General features: G+C 40.4%; 1 protein-coding gene across 2 annotated transcripts in view; it reads right to left on the bottom strand.

The window, feature by feature from the left end:
* Nucleotides 1-622: 622 nt before the first annotated feature.
* The window catches only part of bcar3 (BCAR3 adaptor protein, NSP family member), a 41,066-nt gene continuing 14,947 nt past the window's right edge, over nucleotides 623-26,741 (bottom strand). The window contains exons 1-13 of one of the 2 annotated variants that reach the window (XM_077717526.1): nucleotides 24,452-24,906; nucleotides 12,385-12,513; nucleotides 11,830-11,955; nucleotides 11,623-11,739; nucleotides 10,849-11,185; nucleotides 10,502-10,636; nucleotides 8,281-8,463; nucleotides 7,231-7,787; nucleotides 6,039-6,154; nucleotides 5,731-5,902; nucleotides 4,396-4,507; nucleotides 4,036-4,239; nucleotides 623-2,205 (exon numbers count right to left, since the gene is read on the bottom strand). In XM_077717526.1, the coding sequence (XP_077573652.1) occupies nucleotides 2,033-2,205; nucleotides 4,036-4,239; nucleotides 4,396-4,507; nucleotides 5,731-5,902; nucleotides 6,039-6,154; nucleotides 7,231-7,787; nucleotides 8,281-8,463; nucleotides 10,502-10,636; nucleotides 10,849-11,185; nucleotides 11,623-11,739; nucleotides 11,830-11,955; nucleotides 12,385-12,513; nucleotides 24,452-24,532 (2,442 nt within the window). In that variant the 5' untranslated portion in view covers nucleotides 24,533-24,906 and the 3' untranslated portion in view covers nucleotides 623-2,032. Of the gene's footprint in view, nucleotides 2,206-4,035; nucleotides 4,240-4,395; nucleotides 4,508-5,730; nucleotides 5,903-6,038; nucleotides 6,155-7,230; nucleotides 7,788-8,280; nucleotides 8,464-10,501; nucleotides 10,637-10,848; nucleotides 11,186-11,622; nucleotides 11,740-11,829; nucleotides 11,956-12,384; nucleotides 12,514-24,451; nucleotides 24,907-26,741 lie in introns of those variants that run through there. The other variant, XM_077717525.1, reaches the window with a different exon arrangement.

The raw sequence follows: 26,741 nt of genomic DNA, 5'->3' as shown, positions 1-26,741 counted from the left end.
AAAATTCAAGCTATCACCTGCTGCTGAGAGAAAATTGGTCAGGAGCGTGAAGATTCAAGCGAGAATCACCAAAAAGCAGATCTGCCAAGAATTAGAAGCTGCTGGAACACAAGTGTCAGTGTCCACAGTGAGGCGTGTTTTGCATCTCCATTGACTGAAAGGCTGCTGTGCAAGAAGGAAGCCCTTGCTCCAAAAATGGCACCATAAGGCTTGACTGCTGCCAATGGAAGTGGTGCTTTACAGAGAGTAATGAAGTAGGAGGATTAACTTCAAATTCTTCAAGATAACCTAAAGTCAAACGGGGGCCGCAAAATGTCCCAAGGTTCGTAATTGGGCCCTGAGCTAAAAGTTTGAAACCACTGTGGAATTTGTAAGTACAGTGGTACCTCGACATACGAGCTTTTCGAGATATGAGTAAAACTTTGAGCAATTAATTACTTAATTATCTCTAGATAGGAGGAAAAATTTGAGATATGAGGAAGTCAGGTGGCCAAGACATGAGAGGCTGTTTATCATTGTAGCGCAGTATATTTACCTGTATATACTATTCAGTCTTATATTTGATGGAATTTCATATCTTTTGATTTTGTCTGCATAGGCAAAATTCTGTGTACACACAATCCAAACTCCACAGATGTACCATATTTATTAAAATTTACCACAGTAGTTCAGAATATAAACATTCAACTTCATTTTTTTCTTGATTATATACAAGGCATGTCAATGCTTTACATCTGTACAAATTTAATTGAAAGTTTACATATTTTCTATTTGTCTTTACACCTATACACAAACAAAAATCAGCTTTACATACTATTGGACTCTTGATATGGTTTAATTTATTAAGCAGCCCAAAATAAATAGCTGTAGAATCTCTTCATAAAAGGCTTTTTTATGTTTTGTGTGAACAGACTGTTATGAAGAACTTAAATTCTTGAGTCTTGTCCACTTATAGCCAATTCTATAGAGAGGCTACACAGATGTCTGTTTTCCCAAAAAAGTGCAAGTTTCTTCCTCATTTCATCATTTTTCCTAATTTAAAGGGTCTTAACACTTGAACGCTTGTCTGGAAACGCACAAGGAGCGTCATTGTAAATATAGAATTCACAAGTGCTGCTCAAATTAGAGCATATTTCTTAATCTGCCTTCTGACATTTTTTAAAAGGGATGAATATAACTATAGTGTAAAGATATGATGTACAAAGTGGAAATGATGCTTGTACATTATGTCCACAATAGCTACTGAAATATGAGTCTTACTGAAGCAGCATCTAATAATATCATTATCATTGTTTATTTACAGTTGTTCGGTTATTTTTTTGTGTTGGCATTATGTGTGACCATTTAGCTCAGGTTTAAAATTACAATGTTACAATTAGAATTATCATATTTACTGGCATATCATCCCTATTTGCAATACAAAAATGATGACTAAATCAAGGGTATGCCTTTTATGAGCACAACACTTGCTTTACTCCTTTTCACCTGTAGATGCCGGCAAAGTTACCTTTACTATTTGTTGGTTATGTTCTGTTTTGTAGTAAGAATGCAACCATAACTGGATGAATTAATTACTCATAATATTAAACCTAATAATGTGCTTTTGATTCATACAGTATCTCAGAAATACCACATGCGATGATTTTCCTTAAGATTTTCCTTTCAAAGTAACACAGTTGTACAACTTAATGAATATGGAGGTGAAAATTGTGAATCTGAGGGTGGCTTATATGCGAGAAATTGTAAAATTCTATGATTGTAAGGCAATTTTAAGGGTGCGGCATACATGGAAGTAAATACAGTAATGTTTGTTTTATGTTTTACACTTTGTTGCTGTTGGTGCAGTATAAAAACATGGAGAGGAGGATATCAGTTATTCAGACTATTCAACGAAACGCAGTTTTTCATCTTAAAATGTTTCGTTTATCGTGCCTTCCCAATTTTTCTTTGTGACATTAGGTTACACAGCTGAATAGAAGCGTTCTTTCTGTAGTCCTGCATGTACATTATGAATGTTGCCACTCACACGAAGTCATATCAAAGTTTGTATTTTGGGTTCCAGCTTCCTTGACAATGCAGTGAGGATGAGGTTGAATTTGCTGAAACGATCTGATTGGTTGACCGAAGCCCCACGGCTTCCCCAGAGTAGCCGCATTTGAAAGTCTGTCTTGAACACTTCCAGTAGGTCTTCATCACACTGGAATCCTAAAAATATGCATGCACGTAGTAAGCTTAACATGGACACTGAATTGATTGGTAGCTTTGTTTATGAATGTCACATACAAAATAGTATTCAGGTTAAGAAAGGCCCCTAGAGAAAAAAGTTGTTTACCAACATGAAAGAAATTCCAAGTTACTGTAGATCGCGAAATCTGAAAAAAATCAAACATCCTAGCGTGTTGTATTTTGTTTTTAAATTCTTGGGATCGAGTTGTCCCATTAGCTATTTCCCAGATATTCAATAGCCTCCAATTGGCTGAAGGAAGCCAAGTCTCCATGATGCCTGACCCGAGCACTGTAAGCGCACTGTAGGGGGACGCAAGAACGGGATAGCGGTCACTGGGGGATTATGAGCATGACCATCCAAACAAAACCCCCCTTTGCAGCCACTTTTTATGTGACCATTGCTGATCAGCTCCAGCTGGGTGATTGCCTGATTTGTGTGCCTTCGACCCTCGGTTGTCACAGAGTTCTAATATGTTGTTTTTTGAGTTTTTCTCAGTGTGTTTTATGTATATTTATTTTTGGCCTGTCATCATTTTTTAACAAAGAAAGTTATTACCCGAGTGGCAGCGTGACCGGATGTTTGGTCGCTGGTCTTTGGTCGCTGGTCTTTCGGTCGCTGGTCTTTTGGTCGCTGGTCTTTTGGTCGCTGGTCTTTTGGTCGCTGGTCTTTTGGTCGCTGGTCTTTTGGTCGCTGGTTTTTGGTCGCCGGTCTTTTGGTCGCCGCTCTTTTGGTCCCCTTGGTCGTCGTTAGGGTTATGGTTTAGGTTTAATATCTAAGTACATTTGACAACTCTAAATCTAACGGGGACCAAAAGACCGGCGACCAACGGGGACCAAAAGTGCGACGACCAAAAAAAAACGGCGACCAACGGGGACTAAAAGAGCGGCGACCAAAAGACCAGCGACCAAAACATCCTAGCACCGAGTGTCTGAGTGGTTAGCGTGTCGGCCTCTCAGCTCTGAGGTCCCGGGTTCAAATCCAGGTCTGTCCACCTGAGTGGAGTTTGCATATTCTCCTCAGGGGTATCCTCTGGGTAATGTGATTACCTCCCACATTCCAAAAACATGGATGGTAGGCTAATTGGACATTCTTAAATTGTCCCTAGGTATGAGTGTGCGTCTGAATGGTTGTCCATTTCGTCGTGCCCTGCGATCGGCTGGCCACCGATTCAGGGTCTCCCCCACCTCTGGTCCAAAGTCAACTGGGATAGGCTCCAGAAACCCCCACAACCCTAATGCGATTCACAAAATGAATAAATGAATACAAAAAAGTTATTACCGGTGCTATTGCAAAGAAGAAGCAAGCTGTTGTTAATTTTTTCATGAGTCTTGCGAACGACCGGCTTGACGACCAATGCCTTGTGCATTTTAGTCATTAAAAGGTAACTGGCATTGGATATATATTTCGCTAAATGTAACATATTTTCAAGTTTTTAGGTTGTGTTTGCATGCTTGTTTGTATATTTACTCAGCTGTCAAACATCTTCTGCTCCCACATAACCACTTACACACCCATCTATCCATATTTGCATGTCTGATTAATTTCAATGGATTAATAAATATTATAACCTAATAAATGTATTTTTTAGATTTTTGCGCATATTTTATTCAAAATTTGAATACTTTTCTCAAATGATGTCTGCAGTAGTATTGGGGACTTCAGAATAGTTGCAAAAAATTACTGTGTTTCAAAGTAAAATGCATCTCTACTTAGGGAAAAATCCCAATTATGAAACCACCGGTGGAACAAATTAATTTTGCAAGTCGAGGTACCACGATAGTAGTGTCTATATCAGGTGGTGCATTTACCATTCATGGTCCTTTCTGCGTTGTCAGTGTAACGTTGTGCGTTATGAGCGACATGGCGTGCTGCCTCGAGGTGACGCAGCATGATGTCACAGCCCTGGTCACTTGTTTCCCAGAGCTCCGCCCCCTCTGGTGATATGGATGGCCGCTCCAATAACGTGATTAGAGGCAACAGGAAGGGAATGCAAACCATAGCAGGACAGCATGCTGTAGGACGTTAAAAGAGAGTCAATCAATAGATCACCCAAGATGATATACTGTTCTTATTTTAAGACAATTCAATCGTTCGTAGTGTGACAAGACGTCCCAAAAGCTTTGACTGTGGATGTATTGTATGTCAGTTTGATTTTTCCCCCCCTGTACCTGTTCCTTCGTGGAGATTCTTGTAGAAAGGTCTCAGAGTTTTCTCATAGGTGATGGCAGTCTGTGTGTAATTCCTCCGTAAAGTTGTCCATGTGTCTTCCAAACGGCTGATCTGCAACATGCATAAAAAACAGGTTTCCATGAAAAAATGTTCTGAAATACTACACCAAGAGAAAAAGCCTGACATCATTAAGAAAGGTCGGAAAACTACAACGCAAGCAAATCTGTCACAACCGGCAACGAACATTTTCAGCACTAAATCGAATAAAAACGTATGCCAGAAATACAACAAGACAGGCTCGACTTTCAGCATTAGCTTCGATGGCGATAGAAAATAAGGGAGAAAGAAATGAGGATGGATATAGTGTACAGTTAAAAAGAATTTTTGGTGAGTAAAACATGGCTACATTAACAAGTAATATTTTAATTGTATGAGGTTATTATTGATTATTTTTTATGTGTTGCAGGTGTGGATGCAGGAGTGTTTTTATAGCCATAAAATAGTATGAGGGTTGGATTGAAGGCGTCGCCAGAAAATGCACGGATCGCCGCTGAATCTGGCATTGTGTCAGGCTAGCACAGTAGCAGAAAGCTAGAAATGATCATCGATTATGGTTGTGATGTTTTGACCACAACTCCTGTAAAAAGTGAATGTCCCCAGACAGCGACATTTGAGTACTAAGTTTTGTACATTCTTTTAATTACATTGGTACCATCATTTTCAATTTGGTGACATGATCACCATTTCCTGGGATATTTCAATAATCACAGGTCATATGTAGGTCTTCGGATGAATATCGCTAAAAATGAATCTGTCAGGCCTCAGACCAGACTGGTGGCTGGGTGTGCCAGTCACCTAATCACAAGCCCAGCCCCTAACGAGCGGAGTGGCGCCAGGTGGAGGCCATTGACAATCAACCAGTATATAAGGCCACCAGGAACCTGACCATGCTGATGGATCGTCTTATCAGTTTACTGTAAAGTACCCTCTCGCATACCCTATTGTTAATTGTAGATCAACGACCTTTTTTGTACCCAGGAATTCTACCACGCCAAGCCCACGGAACAAGGAACGGAATTAGGATCAACGAGACCAAGCATACGGAGAAAATCCCGGACCCGGACAACGGAAAGGACATCGGACCAAGTATACTAAACAGGACAACGGAAAGGACAACGGATAAAGGATACAAGTACCAAGACTACGCCACAGAAATTTCCATTAGAACCATAGCAGAACATTTAAATACCAATTAAAATATTTGACATTGCAACTTGTGCCTCTACATATCTGTGTGTATGTAGTAAAGGCATATGTGTATGTCTGCACTTCACCTGCGGCAATTCCAGAGCTTTCATAAGGGCAGTAAATGCAAATAGGTCGCCCACAGTGTCCTTCAGCTCCAGTGCAACCAGAACGATGCGATTCAAGGTGGATGCTCGCTCTTCCACGCAGCCTGTACATCCCAGAATATCCACAGCAACACATATCGCCATGGTGTGGTGTCTGAGAAGAGGAGATGCAAAGAGAGAGACTTTAGATCAGGCATTGTTGAGATCTAGATTGATAAAATGATGGAACTTCGAAGGCTTCCATGTCAATCATCACCAATGACAACATTGACGACGTTCCAAAGGTATACCTTTCCATCAGGTCCAGCCTCAGTTGTTGACCATGTGGCAAGGTGACCAGCTCCAGTCCTGAAGCAACGCCCATCCGACATCTCTGCTCAGACGATACGTCAAGTATTCTTGCCACCTGCAAAGCAAAATATCTCTGGTTACTAGTATAGGGATGTGATGTTTTGAACCCTTTTGGATTTGCATGTTGACTTTTGTTCACTTACATATTGTTTAGATTTTTGTTTTTTCCCTTTTTTCCCTTATGAACTGTGTGTATGCATGTATGGTGCAAGCCAAGTGTCTTTCACCAAATTTATGTTTGTTTTCTAGTTCTTGTTGATGTTTTCTAGCAAATTCATGTGATTTATTTTTGTCGTAAAACTATTATTGTATAGGAGGACAGAGCGGCTCAGGGTAAGAGTAGTTGGCAGGCCGAAAACATGCATGGTAGGCTGGTTCAACATTCTAAATCAGGGGCCACCATCTCTGGTCATCAAAGGCACCTTTCATTCCATGTATCTCTCGTCAAATTCACCAGAATCAAATGATCAACTCCTCATGAATCGCTTCGGAAGCCTGACAATAATCCTAGTTGTGCCATTGAGGACGAGAGTTGGTCGCCCCTGCTTCAAAGTGCCACAAGGTATAAGTGTGAGGGTTAATGGTTGTCCGTAACTTTGTCCGCTGCAATTGGCTGACAACCAGTTCAAGGTGTCCCCTGCCTGCTGCCCATGTTTGACTGGGATCGGGTCAAGTTTATTGTTTTTTTACAACATTAAAAATGTATTCCAGTTGACCTTGGGTCCAGTTTTGCAAAAAAACAAAAAATAAACAGCTCCTTTTAAGATTAAAATTTCCAATTAGTTAGATGTGCCTCACATTTTTATTACCAGTCAGTCAGGCAAGTAAGTAAAAAAAACTTGCAAATTAGACTGCTCCTCTGAAGTTTGTTGTCCTTTCTTTGCAATTGAAAAGACACGAAGCCTAAGTGTCCTGGAATTACCCCTTGAGGTAGCCAACTTTGTTGTGGTTTGGCTGAAATAACACTTTGAATCTGCAGCTTTGAGGCTGTTTAAAGCCATGTGGCCCAAAAAATAGTTTGGTCAGCTTTCTAAACATGGTTTGAAGGTTAAGATGTGGTTTGAAACTGAAAATTGGCTTGTAGTGACGCATAAGGGTTGAGGCTAACGCACGATGAATGTGCAAGTGTACCTGGCAGTCAGACATTAGCAGGTGTCTGGCTATACTGTGATGGTTGTGGCTCAGCAGCATTTCTTTGGCTCTCTTCAAAACCAACACCTCCAGTGGTTTGTTTTCTGCCGGTAGAAGGCGAGAGTTGAACTCCATCGGTCGAAATGTTGACTCCATTTCCAGCACTGGCCGCAGAAAAATGTTACTCTTCTCCTCTTGCTCCTCTGTTTCCTCTTCATCCTCCTCACTGGTGTTTTCCAAAGCCTCAATGGCATGATGGTACGAGCTTCTGTCCAGCCCTCTGAGCCCAGCTGCCTCATGAACTCCTTCCACTTCTTGCCCCAGTCTCTCCACATAGCTGGAGGGCAGTTGCTCAAGTTCATGGGTTTTGTCTCGGGAGGAGTTGGGAGAGTTTGGTTCATTCCATTTCAGTGGGCTGCAAGATCTTTGGTCTGCAGGAGAAGGTACCAGGTGTTCCGTTCGTCCTGATATTGCCTCGGAGTCGGGAATCTGAAACTGTGGAAGCGTGCTACTGGAAGGGCTTTGCAGATCTGTGTGGATAGACATCGCCGTAGGACCTGAAATGGAACAGTGACATCTATTACATTACATTTCATTTTTTATCCGCACCACTTATTGTCACAAGGGTTGTGGGGGTTTTGAAGTCTACCCCAACCAACTATGGGCAGTCAGTAAGGGGACAATGAGACGAACAACCTTTCATGCTCACACTCAAACCTAGAGACAATTTAGAGCGTTCAACCAGGTTACAATGCATTAGATTTTATAGCCCTTTTAAGGACACTTAGTAAATATGATTTACAGTGTATTTTTAATTAACTATTACAAAGCTACTCTGGGGCAGACTGACAGAAGTGAGGAAGGAACTTCTGCAGCTATGAGACAAATACCCAAAACCCACTCTAGATCTACTTTCACAGAGGCAAGTTGGGTAAGTTTGTACGCAAGTCTGTTTTGATACCCTGACCTTTTAATTAAAGGTTGACCCGGTCTAAACGTGAAACTTTCTAAAAAAAGTTAACATCAAATAAAACATGGGATTTACGGTACCTCCCCCACATGTTGGGCCCAGAGTTGGTGAAGACCTGCTTTGGAAGATGGGCTCTGTCATGTTTGAGGGCGGGTCTGGGAGCTGAAGGCAGGGAAAGCGAGGCAACCGTGCCAATGGGACCTTGCTGGGTTTGGGGGGAGGTTTTGGATACAGCTGGCTGTCAGAGCCCCGGATTGGTTGACCTGCAAGGAATTTGAAAAGGCAATTAAATATTATTTAAAGTGTTTTCTATATCTAAATATGGCATTAAAACTACTACTTCTGTAGCTCTGAAGCTCAGTTCATCAAGCATATGAGCATATGTATCTTTTCTACTCGTATGCAAGCAGTGTGAAGAGAAAAATTAAAAGTAAATCACTCCTTTGCAATCGATCAAGTGTTGCTGATACAAGAACTGTCCAGTAACAAAGCAAGAACCTGCATGTAAGGCAAACACTCAGCTCGTTAATTTACTTTACAAGATTTTTTCATTTTGAGAAGCTGTGTGCGTTAAAAAACTTTTGAATTGTCATGATTGATTGGTTGAGTGAGGTACTTGGACATTTGGTCGAACAGACATTTGGTCGACGGACAGTTCGTCGAACGGACGTTTCGTCGACGGACAGTTCGTCGAACGGACGTTTCGTCGACGGACAGTTCGTCGAACGGACGTTTGGTCGACGGACAGTTCATCGAGCTGACATTTGGTCGATGGACAGTTCGTCGAACGGACGTTTGGTCGACGGACAGTTTGTCGAACGGACGTTTGGTCGACGGACAGTTCGTCGAACGGACGTTTGGACGACGGACAGTTCGTCGAACGGACGTTTGGTCGACGGACAGTTCATCGAGCTGACATTTGGTCGATGGACAGTTCGTCGAACGGACGTTTGGTCGACGGACAGTTTGTCGAACGGACGTTTGGTCAACGGACAGTTCGTCGAACGGACGTTTGGTCGACGGACAGTTCATCGAGCTGACATTTGGTCGACGGACAGTTCGTCGAACGGACGTTTGGTCGACGGACAGTTTGTCGAACGGACGTGTGGTCGACGGACAGTTCGTCGAACGGACGTTTGGTCGACGGACGTTTGGTCGACGGACGTTTGGTCGACGTACGTTTCATCGAACGGACGTTTGGTCGACGGACGTTTCATCGAACGGACGTTTGGTCGACGGACGTTTCATCGAACGGACGTTTGGTCGACGGACGTTTCATCGAACGGACGTTTGGTCGACGGACGTTTGGTCGAGGGACGTTTCATCGAACGGACGTTTCATCGAACGGACGTTTCATCGAACGGACGTTTCATCGAACGGACGTTTGGTCGATGGACATTTCATCGAACAGACGTTTCATCGAACGGACGTTTCATCGAACGGACGTTTGGTCGATGGACATTTCATCGAACAGACGTTTCATCGAACGGACGTTTGGTCAACGAACGTTTCATCAAACGGACGTTTGGTCGACGGACGTTTCATCGAACGGACGTTTCATCGAATGGACGTTTGGTCGACGGACAATTAAAGTGGAACCTCTGGTTGAAATGTACTGTTGACAAGCGCAGTGAATGAATGGGCTCCTTAACTGCCAATCGCCCAATGAAAATGGATTGGACGCCTATTTCCGTCAATGGCAGAATAGGAGTTAACCTCTGACTGACTTGTCTAAGCTTTTCTGTAGAATTTTGCGCTAAGTGATCGACTGTGAGTTTCTGAAGAAAGGGAATGGTTGCGTTTTCTTGTAGGAAAAAAGTTTTCGGGTGAATTGCTTTGAGTTAGATTTATTGGATAAAGGGACTATACAAATTAATTAACATATACATGTAAATATGTAAGAGTATAGCCACAGATTAATTACCTTTGTGAAATGATCTGCCCACCCCTGCTTTAATATTAAACGATCGATGAATCGGCCGTTCGATGAACTGTCCGTTCGACGAAACGTCCGTTCGACGAAACGTCCGTTCGACGAAACGTCCGTTCGATGAAACTTCCGTTCGACGAAGTGTCCGTCAACCAAACGTCCGGGGACAAAGTGTCCGTCGACCAAGTGTCTGCCGATAAAACGTCTTGTCACGGTTGAGAAAGGTCATTAAAGATGGTTTTCCTCGCATGGTAATTGGTTTGAACAGTTTGACAACTGCAAATGAAAATCCTGCCTGTTGCAGGTGGGGGCCGTATAAGACTGTCTCAGTTTTAACCTTATTCATTCAGTTGGACACATCTGCCTTTTACCTGGCATCGATTCTGCTGAACGACGAGTCATGGACGGGCTCAGCAATGGCTCGCTGCCTGTCCGAAACACAGGAGACTTGGGATTTGAGCTCGGAAGAAGGGGGTCCGAGTGTTGGTAATTCTGGGGTTTAGATCCTGAAAGAGAGTCATTATTTGTGGTTAAAAGGGGAAAACTCATTCAATTTACATTATATTATATGATCTAATGAAATCCAATACAATTGTCAAATTCAATACATTCTCAAAATTTTTAATGATCAATATTATTGTGTATTTTAATTCTGCATTCTCCCTAACAGCTCAATCTTTCCAGTTTTTCAAAAAAATTAAAAATTAGAAATTCTTGCCTAGTGGTAAAAAGCTTTCTGACTGGTGCGCTTTCAGTGGTCGCCGCTTGTCTGGGAGTTGATTGAGACTCGCTGGTTGACTACCGCAACGATCTTTTAACCTGAGCTGGGTTCCTCTACCCATGGCATTATTGTGGTAATGGGTGCCATCGTGTAGACTGTGTGTGTTGTCTTGAATGTGACCATTGTTAATATTGAGGCTGAGGCGTTTCTGACGTCTCCGTTCCTGTTCGATTAGTCCTGCATCTCGATGGATACTTGGAAGTCCGTATTTTTGTTCCAAGCAGCGTAATGGCAGTGTGCGGTTGATTGGCTGGAATATAATGGCACCTATCACCTGAAATATAAATGTAATAACCAATAATTAAACACCCTTCATTCATTTTCCGTACCGCTTATCCTCACAAATGTGTGGGGGTGCTGGATCTTGTCCCAGCCAACTGTGGGTTGGGGATACCCTCAATTGCTTGCCATCCAATGAGAGGAACAGTCATTCACATACAAACTCATACCGAGGGAACATTTTGAATGTTCAATCAGCATACCGTGGAGGTTTTTTCTATGTGGAACCAGAGAAAACCCATGCAGGTATGGGATGAAAATGTGAACTCCACACAGAAAGATTAGAACCCACAAGGCATTCAATGGTCAATCACAGATCTGTGAGACTGACGTGATAACCACTCTCTCACCATTCCAAACAACAATTTACATACTGTGTATATAATAAGTATTTTCTTTTTACTTAGAAGACGCAGGTTGTTTAAAACGTACCAGAGATACAGGTTTTCGGTTGCCTACGTAATATCTTATTAGAGCAGGAACGCTGTCAAAACCTTCCCGCTCCAGACGGTACTCAACTCTGGAATATGCTTCATTCAACATTACAACCTAGGAGACAAGAGTTTTGAACATACATGAATATTATGTTGTGAAAATGACAAAGTACTAATGGGAATAAAAAGTACTTTACTATCTTACGTTTTTGTTAATTTTAAAATGCTGGGCTGCATTTCGCCATTGGCAAGTCAGAACATAACTTCCTGGACTTGACAGTGAATCACGAATCAGGAAATCTCCATCTCTCTGAACAAAGTTTTCAGCAACCTATGTTGGTAAAAAAAAAAAAGTTACTGCCTTAAAACAAGGGTCTAAGTTTGAAAAAAAAGAAAATGAAAAATTGACTGCAACAACAGTCATAGCTGAATTCCACTACACCAGATATCAAATAATCTTTTAGACAGAGTTGGGTGCACATTTTGTAAGAACATAACAATAAGCAAAAATAATAAATAAAACATGTAACACATTTGCATAAAAAGCACTCCTCCTGAATTCTCTAAAATTAGCTACTATATGAGCAATTGGTTGCAGTCTCCTGGTTTGCTTCTTCGTTTGATTGTCTGAGTAATTAAATTTGTTCTCCCTTTGCATGTGCAATATTTTAGTAAATTACGGCATAGCTGCTGAATAAGTTTAGCAAGTTCTCTATCAGGCTTGTTTTGGCAGACCTTCCAAAACCACATAACACATTACCTGTCGAGGTATCGCTCCATGGTACCAAGCGTGGCTTCTCGGTTCTTCGCAGTTCATCTTAAGTTCTTCCTCCAGCTCTCTGCGAATTTTGTCTGATGGACCGTCCAGGATGAACTGATCCTGGGAAAACTAAAATACCAAAAACAAAAAACAAAAATTGCCCATTATGTATTAATTCTCTATACTCACCACTCAGACTCAAACTATATATACATACATATATATACACACACTGGTGGTCAACTGATGTGAGGACATCAATATTTATATCATAATACAGTACTTATATTTTTTAGACTCAAGTCATAAAAGTACACATTGAACAGCAAAGGACGGAAAGTACCGTTGAGAAATGAGATGCCGAGTCACGTTCCAAACACCCTGAACACACTAATAGTTATTAACTCTTAGCAGTGAAGAGATTAACGATATGATAAAAAAAGCCTAATCATTATGTCATCTTTGTTTCCCACAAAATATCTTGTCACGCACTTACGTGGAAGCTTTTGGGTCTCTGCATGGTTTCTGTCTTTTCTCTTTTTGACATAAGTTCTTCATTGCCTGTGGGCAAATGATTTTTCAATACCTTTGAAGACATCATTCCAACACACGTGAGCTTTGAATCTTCTATTAGACAGAAAACTCAAGCGCACACTGCGCTTCGTACGCACACAAACAAACACACCTCCTTTTCTGTCCCCTGAGGGATTTCTTTTCCTCCACCCTGACTTACCAACTTCTAACTTGATGCCATCAGGGTGACAACACTGTCAACTACTACCCGGACTTATCCTCCTACACACCCTCAACTGACTCACATACTGTATACACACCTGCATCCAATCACCCACACTCCGTACCCAAACATAAACTCATGGGTTACGGTTTCAGTTTCAGCTATACTATACTTCATGTAATACTATTACATTCTATTGGTGTTAAAATGTTAAAACTGTGAGCATTGCACTCATGAATATGGCATGTTATACACTTACAAGACTTCATCAATGTCACATTCTGCTGCTCTCCCAGTTCTGTTTTAAATTACAGAGCTCAGGTGTGTAGCGTGGGCGGAGCTCCTTGCATTGCACCCACGTGCCATCTCGTTAGCAGAGGAATTAAACAGAGTCGACCCAAGAGAATGTTGCTAAGATTTCATATTAACATTGTCGGGGACCCATACCACCCTGGTCACAACCTGTTCCAGCTGCTGCACTCTGGCAGACGCTACAGGTCTCACAAAGTATGGACTAATAGGCTTAAGGACTGTTTTATTCCGACATACATCAGGACTCTAAACTTGCGGTAGCACGACACAATCCCTTCTGTGTAATAACTTCGGGGTGAGGTAACATGAAAAGACGTTGGGTGGTGATCTGGCTCCTACTGGCTTACTGAAGGTAAGTGAGGAGACAGTGAAAGGGAAGTGATCTGCTCGAGGGGTGATGCCACGTATCCATCATGGCAGAATGTCAATGAGTCTGAAATTATTACTTATTTGGGCCTTCTGGAAAAGTGCACCTTATGGAGAACCACTACCAATTTTGTCATACGCAAATGCTGGGTATGATGACAATTAGGCTTTTGTCGAGTCAATTATGATGACAAAGCCTATGTCCGATTATTATTATTATTATTATTATTATTATTATTATTATTATTATTATTATTGGCAATTGACAATCCTGATTTAGATTTGTTTTGTGTCCTCTTTCTTGTTGAGGTATTTTCCACAAATTTGCCTCCGTTTTTGTTGTTGTTTTAAATCCACCTTCCATCTTTTTATCAGGGATCCTTTTTGATACTTGCTTGTTAGATGTTCGCATCTGTTTTTGCTTTTAATATCTATTGTAATACGACTGTAAAACTAAAATATTGGATATATCTGGGGAAATTTTCCTTACTTTTATGGACATTTTGCCACTTTTTCAAATATTGCCTAATATTTATTTTGAATAATAATATCCCTTATTTTAAAATCATCATGATATAACTCCAAATTGTAATAACACCGTATGGGAAAAAGTTGTGCAGTTGTCAAACCAAAAAAAGGTACCTAAAAATAGAAGTCACAAGGTTTAGAAAACCTTAAATCTACCTTTTAATTGTTTTTGATTTTCAGGTGTGCCAATGATAACACTTCAAAACGTCTGTTCGAGTACTCTAAGTATTCCCATGATTACCCCTATTATTGATGATATATAGCAAACTGCATTTGCTACAGCTCAGATGGCAAACACATTTGGCACTCTCGCTTTTCAAAGTAATGTAATTATTATTTTGTTGGAGCTTGAAATTAAATCACAGCACCCCTATAATCGCAAGCAGGCAGAGCAGCTAAAATGAGCCATTCCATGTTATGTGCTCTTAAGCGTGATATGAGATTCACATTGCAGAACCAGGAAAAGAGATGTGTCAGAAATGTTCCCAGAATAGTGTCACAAAAGATAGCGTTTAAAAATCTCATATATAGAGAAACAAACATGGCTTTGATTTGCCCATATATTCAAAACGGGACCCTTGAGTTTGCTAAAAGTTAGTTCAGGTGAGGGGAGAACTGGATGATTGTGATTCAGTGTTACTTTGTTTACATGAATTTTAAACTACGTTTTTAGTTTATCTAGGTCTACAATGTCTTCTGTGTCTGTCTTGCTACTACAACCAAGGAAATTTTCCAAATACGGAATGAAATAAAGTTCAAATCTTATCTAATCTAAACATTAAAGTATGTAATGAGTTGACTTAATATGAAGGCATTAGCCTAATTTCCACCAAGTAAATTGAATGTGAAGTGCACCATTGAGTTAATATTTTCTGAATATTTTCTATATTTGTTTGAGGGCAACGAAAAAGTTGGACAATTCGAGTTTGAAAGAACTGGCACCATCTCTTAGCAATGGAGGGATATTTAGGAATTTATTGACTGTTTGGGGTATTTTTTTCATTGCCCATATATTCTAAATGCACATTAGTTTTACTTATGGTTTAGTGTTAATGTATTTATTAATTTAGTTGTTTGTTAAAATCTATTCAAGTTGGTAATTTTGGCATTATTTATTACCATTCCTCCCTCATGTGTTTATGTAGGTTAGCCCTTTCTTATATAGTAAGTGCCTACACATTATTGTCTGGATGTCTGTTCAGTTGCAGCTTGTTTTTGTTAAACTGACCTCTTTTAAGTTAGGCCCCAAATATGTTGTCAAATCCTTTTTTTTAAAACTAAATTAAATGGAAAACTGTCCTAAATTGAAACACCAGTGTCCTTGTTCCTGTTTCTGGTCCACTACATGGACACTCAGGGCATTTTGAAAACATGGGTTGCTAGGGTGAAGCAGCCATGAGTTGTCTAGCCACAACCCTTCTCAATCAGCGAATGAAGGAAAGACCAGGGATAACTTTGATTTCTGGTCACTGTCTGCCGAACAAAGAGGGGAAAACTTTGAGTTTCTTGGGATACCACATCAAATTAAGTTGTGGCTTTTTTGTTTCTCCTTCTCTCCTTATGGTTACTGTTTCTGACGACCTCTCTAAAGTTGTCATAACAGACCTCTTCGAGCGTGTGAAATACCTCCAAGGATTAATGCAAAATTCTTTGCAGAATTATGTAAATGGTACTTTTCCCAAAGAGGAAGAGTCCAATAAATTGTTAAGTGGGAGATCTTAACGACACTGGTGCATTCCCTGCTTGCTCCCTCGTGTGTTTCCTAGGTGTTCCTAATTGTCTCGTCAACCCATGTCAGTGTATTTAAACCCAATGATTGTTATGTCATTCGTCGGATCGTCTACATTTGTTTGTCCTCGCCATGTTTCCACGTTACCTCGATCCCTGTTCCGCATGGCCCGTTCCTTGCGTTCCCCTGCCTCCCCTTGTCAGGTTTGGTTATGTGATTTGATTTCTAGGTCTTTGTTACTTCCTAAATTCCTGTTTAAGTTAAAAAGTTTTGGTTTGAGCGCCACCTCCCTCGTCCTCGCCTGCTTCCCTGCGTTTGTGTCCTATGCCCCGCTTCCTCGCCTCGACGTCTTGCCAAAGATGTAACAAAGGATAGGTTACCGCACTTACAAGCACCCTAATGCATGAATATGACGAAGAGTGATTGTTGTACTAATACAAGTTTGAATAAGACATGGCCTAATCCAAGCCTAAACTAAATTGCCTTGATGGACAATCACTGTCTGACAGTGAGTCAAACCATCTAGTATTTACGACTTGGTCAATGATTGTACACCTCCAAGTCAAGTTAAGGATCCGAGTGTCGATTTTAAGAGGCATAAACCTGACAGTCAGCCAAACATTAAAAACGGGGACAAAAGAGAAATGCTTCCAGATTTCGGGTCCCTAGCTACCTAAATGTCAGTGAGAAGACCTGAACTGATCTTCTAGCTGTTCATCGATTTTGAAGAAAGCCTAGCACAGACTGCTTTTTTAGCGTTCTCCTGTCATTGCACTGAATGAACATTGAACCATGACATAAAATACGAACAGCACACTCTATTGTTGTTGTGTTGAATCTACAGTAGTTCTTCGAATATTGTGGTTAATGTAGACCAGACACGGCCATGATAAACGGAAAACCGCAAATTAGGATCACCCCCATTATACATTATAACTACCACAATACATTCTGATAAAAAAATCCACCTTCACAGTGGCTCCCGGCCGCTCAGAAAGATTTATTTTCGGATAAAAATTATGCTCACTGCCCACTGGCTTCCATTCTTTTTATTCAGTGCTCTGTCTTCTGACATTTTCCCAGTGGCAGGCGGACGACAGGGGAGTGGCTTCCCCTTGCGAGTTTCAGCGTGGATTTTCATATTTTTATGAACTTTTTTTCCCCGAAAAAATTCTGCGATGTAGTCAATCCGTGAACTTTATTATGTTTTCTCACCTATTCATTTATATATTTACTATTCATTACACTGTCCGTATGGGCTGCTGGTTTTGTTTCTATTTAGTTGTGAGGTTTCTTTGCATTTAATGAAACAATAATAGAAAGGTAATTCATCCAGAAAAAGTGGGTCCCATGACAGAGTCCCCAAGGTAATTAAAAGTATCACCAATTATATAAGATAAATCATATTAAACGCCCACCCCAAAGCAAACAACCATCATCTTATTTCCACATCCTTCTGCTCATCCTTATCATCATTAAAATAACAACTCTAAGATTAGTTGTGTCTACAGTATATCCGTTTGTTCATCCCCTCATCTTGAACTTCTTTCCTGTCTCTATCTTTCTTTCGGGCTCTAAAAATGTCTCCGTTATCACCCCAGACTACGACTACAAGAATCTGAGGTGATTTAATGAAAAGTTACTCAGGGAATCCAAATGTCAAATCACTAAAGTTAGGGAAGAGAAACTTTTGGCTACTACTAAAATTGTTTAGCGAGCACCCTAATGACAGCAAAACCTTTTGACAAATAATTGCCCCATCCTTAAAATGTCCCACCTTTCCTGTTTACACACACATAAATTGATGTTTCTTCCTGTTTGAATGCTCACGAAAACCTCTGATTTGGTTAGGCATCTATCGAGGGGGGCTGCCACTAAGGCACTAAGCAAAATGCTTCATCCCCTTTCATATTTCAATTGGGGAAAAATGTGCTACCATTTTTGTGTTCAACATTTTGTGAGAAATCAGTGAAAGCCAGCTTGCTGTTAATAATAAAAAGGACTGTTATAAAAATAAATGTGTAAAAGTGTTTTTCCAATTCACCTGCTTTATTTCTGTCAGTGTCCATTCAAATATAAAGTTGGTATAAAGGTATTAGAAAAATATTGTATATGTTAGGCCAATGGTGCCCAAGTCCCATCCTCGAGAGCCACTATGCAATCTCTTTTTTATGTCTCCCTCCACCAACACACCAGAATCAAATAATCAGGATTGGTATGAAGCTTCTGGACAGCTTGCTGATTAGTTGATCATTTGATTCAGGTGTGGTAGAGGAGGGAGATTTGGAAGATAGACTGGATAGGGGCTCTCAAGAACCAGACTTGGCTGTTAATACTCAACAAAGATGATTTTGGTGGTGGAGGGGAGAAACATAACAAATTCCTCTCAGTAAAAGTTCTGTATTTGTACATGTGTTTGGGATTTCATTTAAAACTAAACTTTTCACGAAAAGTTTCAACTTTTGTTCCCTACAACATTAGCACGAAAGCAAAATAGGTCAGGGGGTTTGTTGTGGTATCTGTCAATACATACAGGCAGAGGAACAAACAAGCCGTTTTAGGACAAATGGCGACCTACCAGACACCCAGATGGCAGTTTCATTAAAATATGGAAAGAGAATGGAATAAACCTAAGGCTTTTGGATCCCAAATGATAGCAGAGCTATACACAGAGAGAGAGAGAGAATGAACAATGAGACAAACAACCATTCACACTCACACTCATACATATGGCCAATTTAGAGTAAACAAAATAAAGGCTGCCCTTTAAGAGATTTTGGTACCTTAGCCAAGTTTACTAATTTAACAGTACAATCCATCATATTTTTTGGTTTAATATACCTGGATAAATACTGTATAAGTGATTTTGTATATTTATATTTAACAGCAGTAGTATATTGGATTTAAAAGCATTAAATAAAAAAGCAAAAATCATTTAAGATACCCGGGTATATTAAACAGCATAATACTGTAGATACAAAGTGACTAAAATGGTAAGCAGCAAGTCTTGTATGTGCTTGAGTTGTACATATGTCTATGTTTGTGTACTCTCCAGCATTTTTTTAAGTATATTCTATTAATCTAACCATTAAGTAGTAATCGAGTAATCGCATAACAAATTTAAGATGCTGAAAAAAGCTAAACATTTTGACTTGCTCATTTATTGGTGCCAGGGTTGCATTTTCAACACTTAAATGTGAGCTTAAATGAAATACCTGAGTATTTCTTGAAACTCTACAGAATTTCACTTTCATTTCCCAAGCATTATGAATGCATTTAAAATAAATTTAAATAGCTGTGGATAAATGGTAAGAGTGCATAACAATAATTAAGTGAGGATCAAAGTACTTCAAAAGAATATTTTCTTAATGCTTTGAAAATTAATTAAATAACCATTCATTGAATTGCTTCTTTTTAATGGCTGTTATCTTTTATAAAAACAAACAACCAAAAAAACAATCTATGCTGCTACAGTTCATAAGTCATTTCAGTCATTTAGTGATTCTTTGAATGTCTTCACCATTTTCACATTTAGATTTTTTGTAAAGCTGTAACATGGTACAACTATGAGCAAAATGACACACATTTCAACAATAAGACTTTTAAAACAAAATTATTCGAGTTTAAATTGATATGTACATTACGTAGATTGGATTCACCAGACTTGCAGAACAAAACTGCTAGCTCTGTCAAAAAGCGGTTAATTCTTATTAATTAAATTTGCATGATGGTTTACACAATTATATACACTTGGTTTTGTAATACTTTAGTACCATCTTGCACCAAGTGAAAACATTTTCCTTTGGCGTGTCACATTTGTTAGAATTGAACACATATTGTAAGGTTTATCATTATTATAAATTTGCTTGAAATATAATGATTATATATATGTGTTTTCAATGAAGAATGCTTTGCCTTATTTTGGATATTAAACATTACATATATGAACGCTTTGCTCATAGGAATGTTAGGTTCATCATTATTATAAACGTGATATTAATACAAGGCATTTTAATACATTTCTTCCAAAAGAAATGCTCGCTCCAAAGTTAACCAAAACACCTTTGGAGGTCATTTCACCTTCACACCTGGACTTTTCGAGACTATGGTTCATAGAAAGAGAACGGTAAATTGTTTTGGGAAGCGTCGGACTCTGAAGACGGTTAACAACAAGCTCTTGGGAACTGTGGATTTGTTTTGGGAAACGTGGCTTCTCAAGATGATCTGCATCAATTTTCTCTCGGGAAGATTCGACAGACCTACAATAGTTTTGAGAACTGAGACAAATTTTTATGAGACTCTAAGTAATCTTTAAACTTCTGTTATGCATGTTGTTTAAATCTTATGAATAAATTAGCTAATAGGACACCGGGGTCTTCAGAATTATCTGACCGAAGGCGCGTGTGGATCAATTCTCTTCTTGCAAGAAATTTAAGGATATAATCTCAGATGCCTCCGTTATTGAAGGGTGAAATTGGGAATACTTATTGGTAAACCTGTCACATATCCTCTGTAGACCGATTACAAGTCAGGTAAAATTCATTCATAGCCAACCTTAAACCCCCTGTGTAAGGCTCCAGTTTTTTTAACCTAGGTCTACAATGTCTTGTGTGTCTTGTGTCTGTCTTGCTACTGCCACCAAGACATTTCCCGAATACGGGATGAAATAAAATTCTCATCTAATCTAAATCATCGAATTGATATCAAAAAGCTTCACAGGCAAAGACTAGTTCACAAAAGCTCAATTATAAAGAGCACGGTATTAATATCCACAAACTGAAACAACAGTAACCTAATTTCTTCAATTTAAATGGACCATGCCAGACTGGTGTTATAGTGCAAGAAACATGCTCACAGGCATTAACAACTTTTTGTTCTTTGGTTGTCTCCACAAGCATGTCCAAAATAATTTACCAATATTGACTGTGAACAGTGAGAGCAAATTGAATATTGATTTTGTTACGTGACCTCAAAATGACATCCTCAAAATGTTGTTGTATAGACAGTAGTGTCTTTACTGGTACTGTCACCACGTATCAACCTTGTTTAGAAAATCAGTGGACCATGCGATTATGTAAATCCATTACAAATAATTGAGAATACTAAATAGACATTCACTACCCCTAAAGGCAAATAAATTACAGCATCATTTTCAGTTTCCCTGCATGTATAAAAATATCCCTGCTGCGTAAAAAAATGTGATATTTATATGCAAAAATTTATGGCTCAGTCTCTCCAACTATTAACTTTGGAGAACCTCTTAAGTCGAAATACCATCTCCCTGCAGGACCAATTATATTCTCATTGGCTATGGCCTCGAACAACCTTTAGCGGTAACTGGTCTATTTCACAAGAGAGAATGATAACTCCTGTGTTATTTTCATTCGTAAATGCAACACTTTCATTTCAATTTCTGATTCATTCATTTTTGGAGCAGTGTATCCTCATAAGAGTTACGGGTGGGCTGTAGCCTAACATGATCATGAAGCATTGGAAAATCGGAACAGTTTGGTAATTAGCAATTCAAGCTGTGACATCACAACCATAATTGATTATCATCCTTAGGTTTTAGTACTGCACCAGTTAGTACATATTGACAGACTGACAGAACTGTCACACGGTGATAACAGAATTGAAAGCCTATGGGTAGGATTCTAGCAAATTCATTCTGGGTGTGACATCTGCTTGGAGATTGTTTTAATGGGCGGAGCCTGAAAATCAGTCAAGACAGCTGAGAAATGAGAAGACTATACAGTGTTCCCTCGCTACTTCGCGGCTCAGCTACCGCGGACTCAGAGCTTGGCGGATTTTATTTTTTGAAAAAAATAATAATAATACAAATATTACATTGAAACAATATATTTTACAGTTTTTTGTTATAACATGATTTTCACTCTCTCTACCCGTATTCTATATGGTGTACTGTATACAGGGGGGTAAAAAAATAAATAAAATAAATAAAAATAAAAAAAATAATAATTTTGAATTAAATTCAAATTAAGCATTTTTGAAGGGGAATCCCTACTTCGCGGAAATGCACTTATCGCGGGTGGTCCCGGTCCCCATTAACCGCGATGACCGAGGGAACACTGTATTATAATCTATTTCCATCAATAGCCATTTCTTTGCTGAATAAAGCTGTGTCCAAAATATGGTCTGCTATCATTTTAAAGTCACTTGCTCCAGTATTTCAGAGTTCTAGATTTTCTTTTGGATTATGGCGTTTTGTTCTTTTTAAAATCTCTGTTCAATGTTCAGACAGGTTTACATGCAGTACAACCCATAATTTTGAATGATTGTTTTAAATTACGTATGCATGCTTTGGAACTATCAGGATAAAATGAAGTTCCAAAAATGTTCTTCTGTAACAATTTATTAATGATTTAAGTAAAATAAATTACTTTTTGTAAACACTTTGGTCAAGGCCTTCCACACCTGGGTATACATCGGTGTTACCCAACCAGTGTCCCGTGAGCGATGCTCAGATGTACTGCGGGAAATTACAGTCATACATCGTAAAATCCAAGAGAAAAATCTCAATCTTAAGATTAAAATTGAACTATTACGAGGTTAAAATTCAAGTATGAATCCATAGATTGTACTATCCCAAGATTAAAATTGAACTATTACGAGGTTAAAATTCAAGTATGAATCCATAGATCATACTATAACAAGATTCAAATTGTAACATTATGTGATTGAAGTGTTTTTGTTGCTTATTTTTATGTAAAGTAAACTGGAAGCTCTTTGGTTTTACGGGCTTCAGCTGTTATCGATGTGAAGTCTGTATGAGCACAAAACGGCTTTTCTCGTTATATTAAAGGATTGAAGTAATATAGGGAAGAGAAAATGTCGTAATATTATGAGATTTAAGTCATTTATAGTCCTGTTAGTATGGTACGCAAACCGGAAGTTGTTTGGTTTCAGGGGCATCAAATTTTGGTAACGTAAATTCTCCGTGAGTACATTACTTTTGGCGTTATATTGGGAGTAAAAGTCAAAAATTTAAATAAGGTTAAAAAACATTGCATTAATTATTTTAACATCAGTCGAATTGAAAGCTGTTTGGGGTCTGGGGACATCAACTTTGATGACGTTAGATCGGTGTGAAAAAAAAAATAGATTTCGGAGTAATTTGGTGGAGATTGTTTAATTCCTGTTATCCTGTTAAAGCTTTGATAAGAATGACTTTATAATGTTAACATAGGTGACATAGTTTTAAATTAGAAGATTTTCATTTTGTAGTGTGCCTTGAGATTTTTTTTGTGCGGCAGATCAAAACAGGTTGGGAAACACTGTTAAAAATGAGAGATGCTGAGCCTTAGCGATCTGTGTGGAGTTTGCATGTTCTCCCTGGGCCTGCGTGGGTTTCCTCCGGGTACTCCGTTGTCCTCCCACATTCATAAAACATGCATGGTAGGCTGATTGGACACTCTAAATTGCCACTAGGTATGGGTGTGAGTGTGCATGGATGTCCGTCTCCCTGTGCCCTGCAATCGGCGGGCCACCGATTCAGGGTGTCCCCCGCCTCTGGCCAAGATTAGCTCCAGCACCCCCGTGACCCTAATGAGGATAAAGCAGTTCAGAAATGGAGAGATGAAAAAACAATACTGTAGTCTACTTCTTTCAATAATAGAAGAGACATGGACGCTAACCATCTTGAGGGACACTGTTTCACTTGGCTGTGCTGCACTGTAGCTGCCCTATAAAGCTGGTTTCATCAAATCAAGTTAATGGCATTGACATCATAAAAAGGGCCAACTATCACAAGTCAGTAATGAATCACCCTGACGAAGGCTATCACCTTCATTTGCTGCAACCCAATGTACTATCTGAAGCTCAACCGTGCCATCACACATTGCCTTGTCTCTGTGCCAGTACTACTTATGGATAAAGCTGGTAATGCATCTCATGCGTACGGCCTCACGCACACACACACACACACACACACACACACACACACACACACACACACACACACACACACACACACATACACACATACACACACACACACACTCATACACACACATACACACCCCTTCACGCACACGCCGTCACACAGTCGCTCATTTATCCGTGTGTCTGGTCCGTATAATAAAAGCCCTGTGTTCAAGTCACGGACAGAGTGAGTGAAAGCGGAGGACCATTCAGCGTGATTAGATTTTATTCAGTCTGGAAGTGTCACCAGGCCCTTTTAGAAGGACTTTTGAGACTAACTCAACTGTGGCCTGACCAGTTTCCTTTAACAACATCAGATGACCTAAAAAACAGTATTTCAGTTCATGTGACATCAATCAAATATACAAACTGTTATTCATAACTAATCTAAAAGAAAACATGTTGCCAACATTCTACCCATCATGTAAAAAGCAAAAGTGGCTTTTTCCTCTCACCTTTGCACTGATGACAGCCTTGTTGTGGTAGAAGCAGCAAAGAGCTGCTGTCAAGTTCTTCAGGTTACATCGCTGTGACATTTTTAGTAACTTTTTCTCCAGTGTCAGGAAGTGACCCAATAATGCCTCCAGCTGAGCCGATACCAACGACAATCACCTTGATTACACAAAGTATCCAAACTTCCACTGGGTGAAGAAAAGGTCCATGGCCGTCTCCCATGTGTCTCTTCAAAGAAAAACTAATTGTAGACGGCTTTTATTTTAAGTGAACAAAATTCATTTCAGCTATGACAAATATATCCAACAATCATAATTGGCTTAACTTTCAACCTCAACCCATCGACAGTGTCAAAAAGACTATTTTTTCACAGCGTCCACTGATTTTCTCCTCCACAGTCCCCTGCAGAGTGAACCACTTTCTCCTTTTGCCTCCTCGGTGATCATTTTCCATTACTCCACCCCAAGCCCCATATTAGGGCATGAGAAAGAACCATGTGGTCTGCTATGAACGAATCACTCGGGAAACTGTTGGGAGTGGCCGAAAGCAAAACACTCTCTCCCTTTTCCTCTGCTCGGACCAAGCCATGGATGGCGCCTGATGGAGAAATCAATGGGCAGCTAAAGTGTATATTCATTTTCATTCATCTTCTATACCGCCCATCCTCAAAAGGGTTGAGGGATTTTCTGGAGCATAACGCCAGTGACTTTGGGAGAAAGACAGACTACACCATAGACTGGTCGCCAGCCAGTCGTAGGGCACGCAGAAAGACAAACGACAATTCGCACTCTCATCTATACCGCACATCCTCAAAAAGGTTGTGGGAGATGCTGGAGCATAACGCCAGTGAATTTGGGAGAAAGACAGACTACACCTTAGACTGGTCGCCAGCCAGTCGTAGGGCACGCACAAAGACAAACGACAATTCGCACTCTCATCTATATCGCACATCCTCTAAAAGGTTGCAGGAGTTGCTGGAGCATAACGCCGCTAACTTTGGGAGAAAGACAGACTACACCCTTGACTGGTCGCCAATCAGTCATAGGGCACGCAGAAAGACAAAAAAGGATTTGCACTCTCATCTATACCGCGCATCCTCGAAAGTGTTGCGGGAGTTGCTGGAGCATAACGCCAGTGAATTTGGGAGAAAGACAGACTACACCTTAGACTGGTCGCCAGCCAGTCGTAGGGCACGCACAAAGACAAACGACAATTCGCACTCTCATCTATATCGCACATCCTCTAAAAGGTTGCAGGAGTTGCTGGAGCATAACGCCGCTAACTTTGGGAGAAAGACAGACTACAACCTAGACTGGTCGCCGGCCAGTCGTAGGGCGCGCAGAAAGACAAACGACAATTCGCACTCATCTATACCGCACATCCGTAAAAAGGTTGCAGGAGTTGCTGGGGCATAACGCCAGTGACTGGGAGAAAGACAGACTACACCCTAGACTGGTCGCCAGCCAGTCGTAGGGCACGCAGAAAGACAAACGACAATTCACACTCTCATCTATACCGCGCATCCTCAAAAAGGTTGCGGGAGTTGCTGGAGCATAACGCCAGTGACTTTGGGAGAAAGACAGACTACACCCTAGACTGGTCGCCAGTCAGTCATAGGGCACGCACAAAGACAAACGACAATTCACACTCTCATCTATACCGCACATCCTCAAAAAGGTTGCAGGAGTTGCTGGAGCATAACACCGCTAACTTTGGGAGAAAGACAGACTACAGCCTGGACTGGTCGCCAAGCCAGTCGTAGGGCACGCAGAAAGACAAACGAGGATTTGCACTCTCATTTAATCGCGTATCCTCAAAAGGGTTGCGGGAGTTGCTGGGGCATAACGCCAGTGACTTTGGGAGAAAGACAGACTACACCCTAGACTGGTCGCCAGCCAGTCGTAGGGCACGCACAAAGACAAACGACAATTTGCACTCTCTTCTATACCGCACATCCTCAAAAAGGTTGCAGGAGTTGCTGGAGCATAACGCCACTAACTTTGGGAGAAAGACAGACTACACCCTAGACTGGTCGCCAGCCAGTCGTACGGCACGCAGAAAGACAAATGACGATTCGCACTCTCATCTGTACCACGCATCCTCAAAAGGGTTGCGGGAGTTGCTGGAGCATAACGCCGCTGACTTTGGGAGAAAGACAGACTACACCTTAGACTGGTCGCCAGTCAGTCGTAGGGCACGCAGAAAGACGAACGACAATTCGCACTCTTATCTATACCGCGCATTCTCGAAAGGGTTGCGGGAGTTGCTGGAGCATAACGCCGCTAACTTTGG

Source organism: Stigmatopora nigra, chromosome 5 (assembly GCF_051989575.1).
Source record: "Stigmatopora nigra isolate UIUO_SnigA chromosome 5, RoL_Snig_1.1, whole genome shotgun sequence".
Taxonomy (NCBI): domain Eukaryota; kingdom Metazoa; phylum Chordata; class Actinopteri; order Syngnathiformes; family Syngnathidae; genus Stigmatopora; species Stigmatopora nigra.
This window is presented reverse-complemented; position numbering and strand designations above follow the sequence as displayed.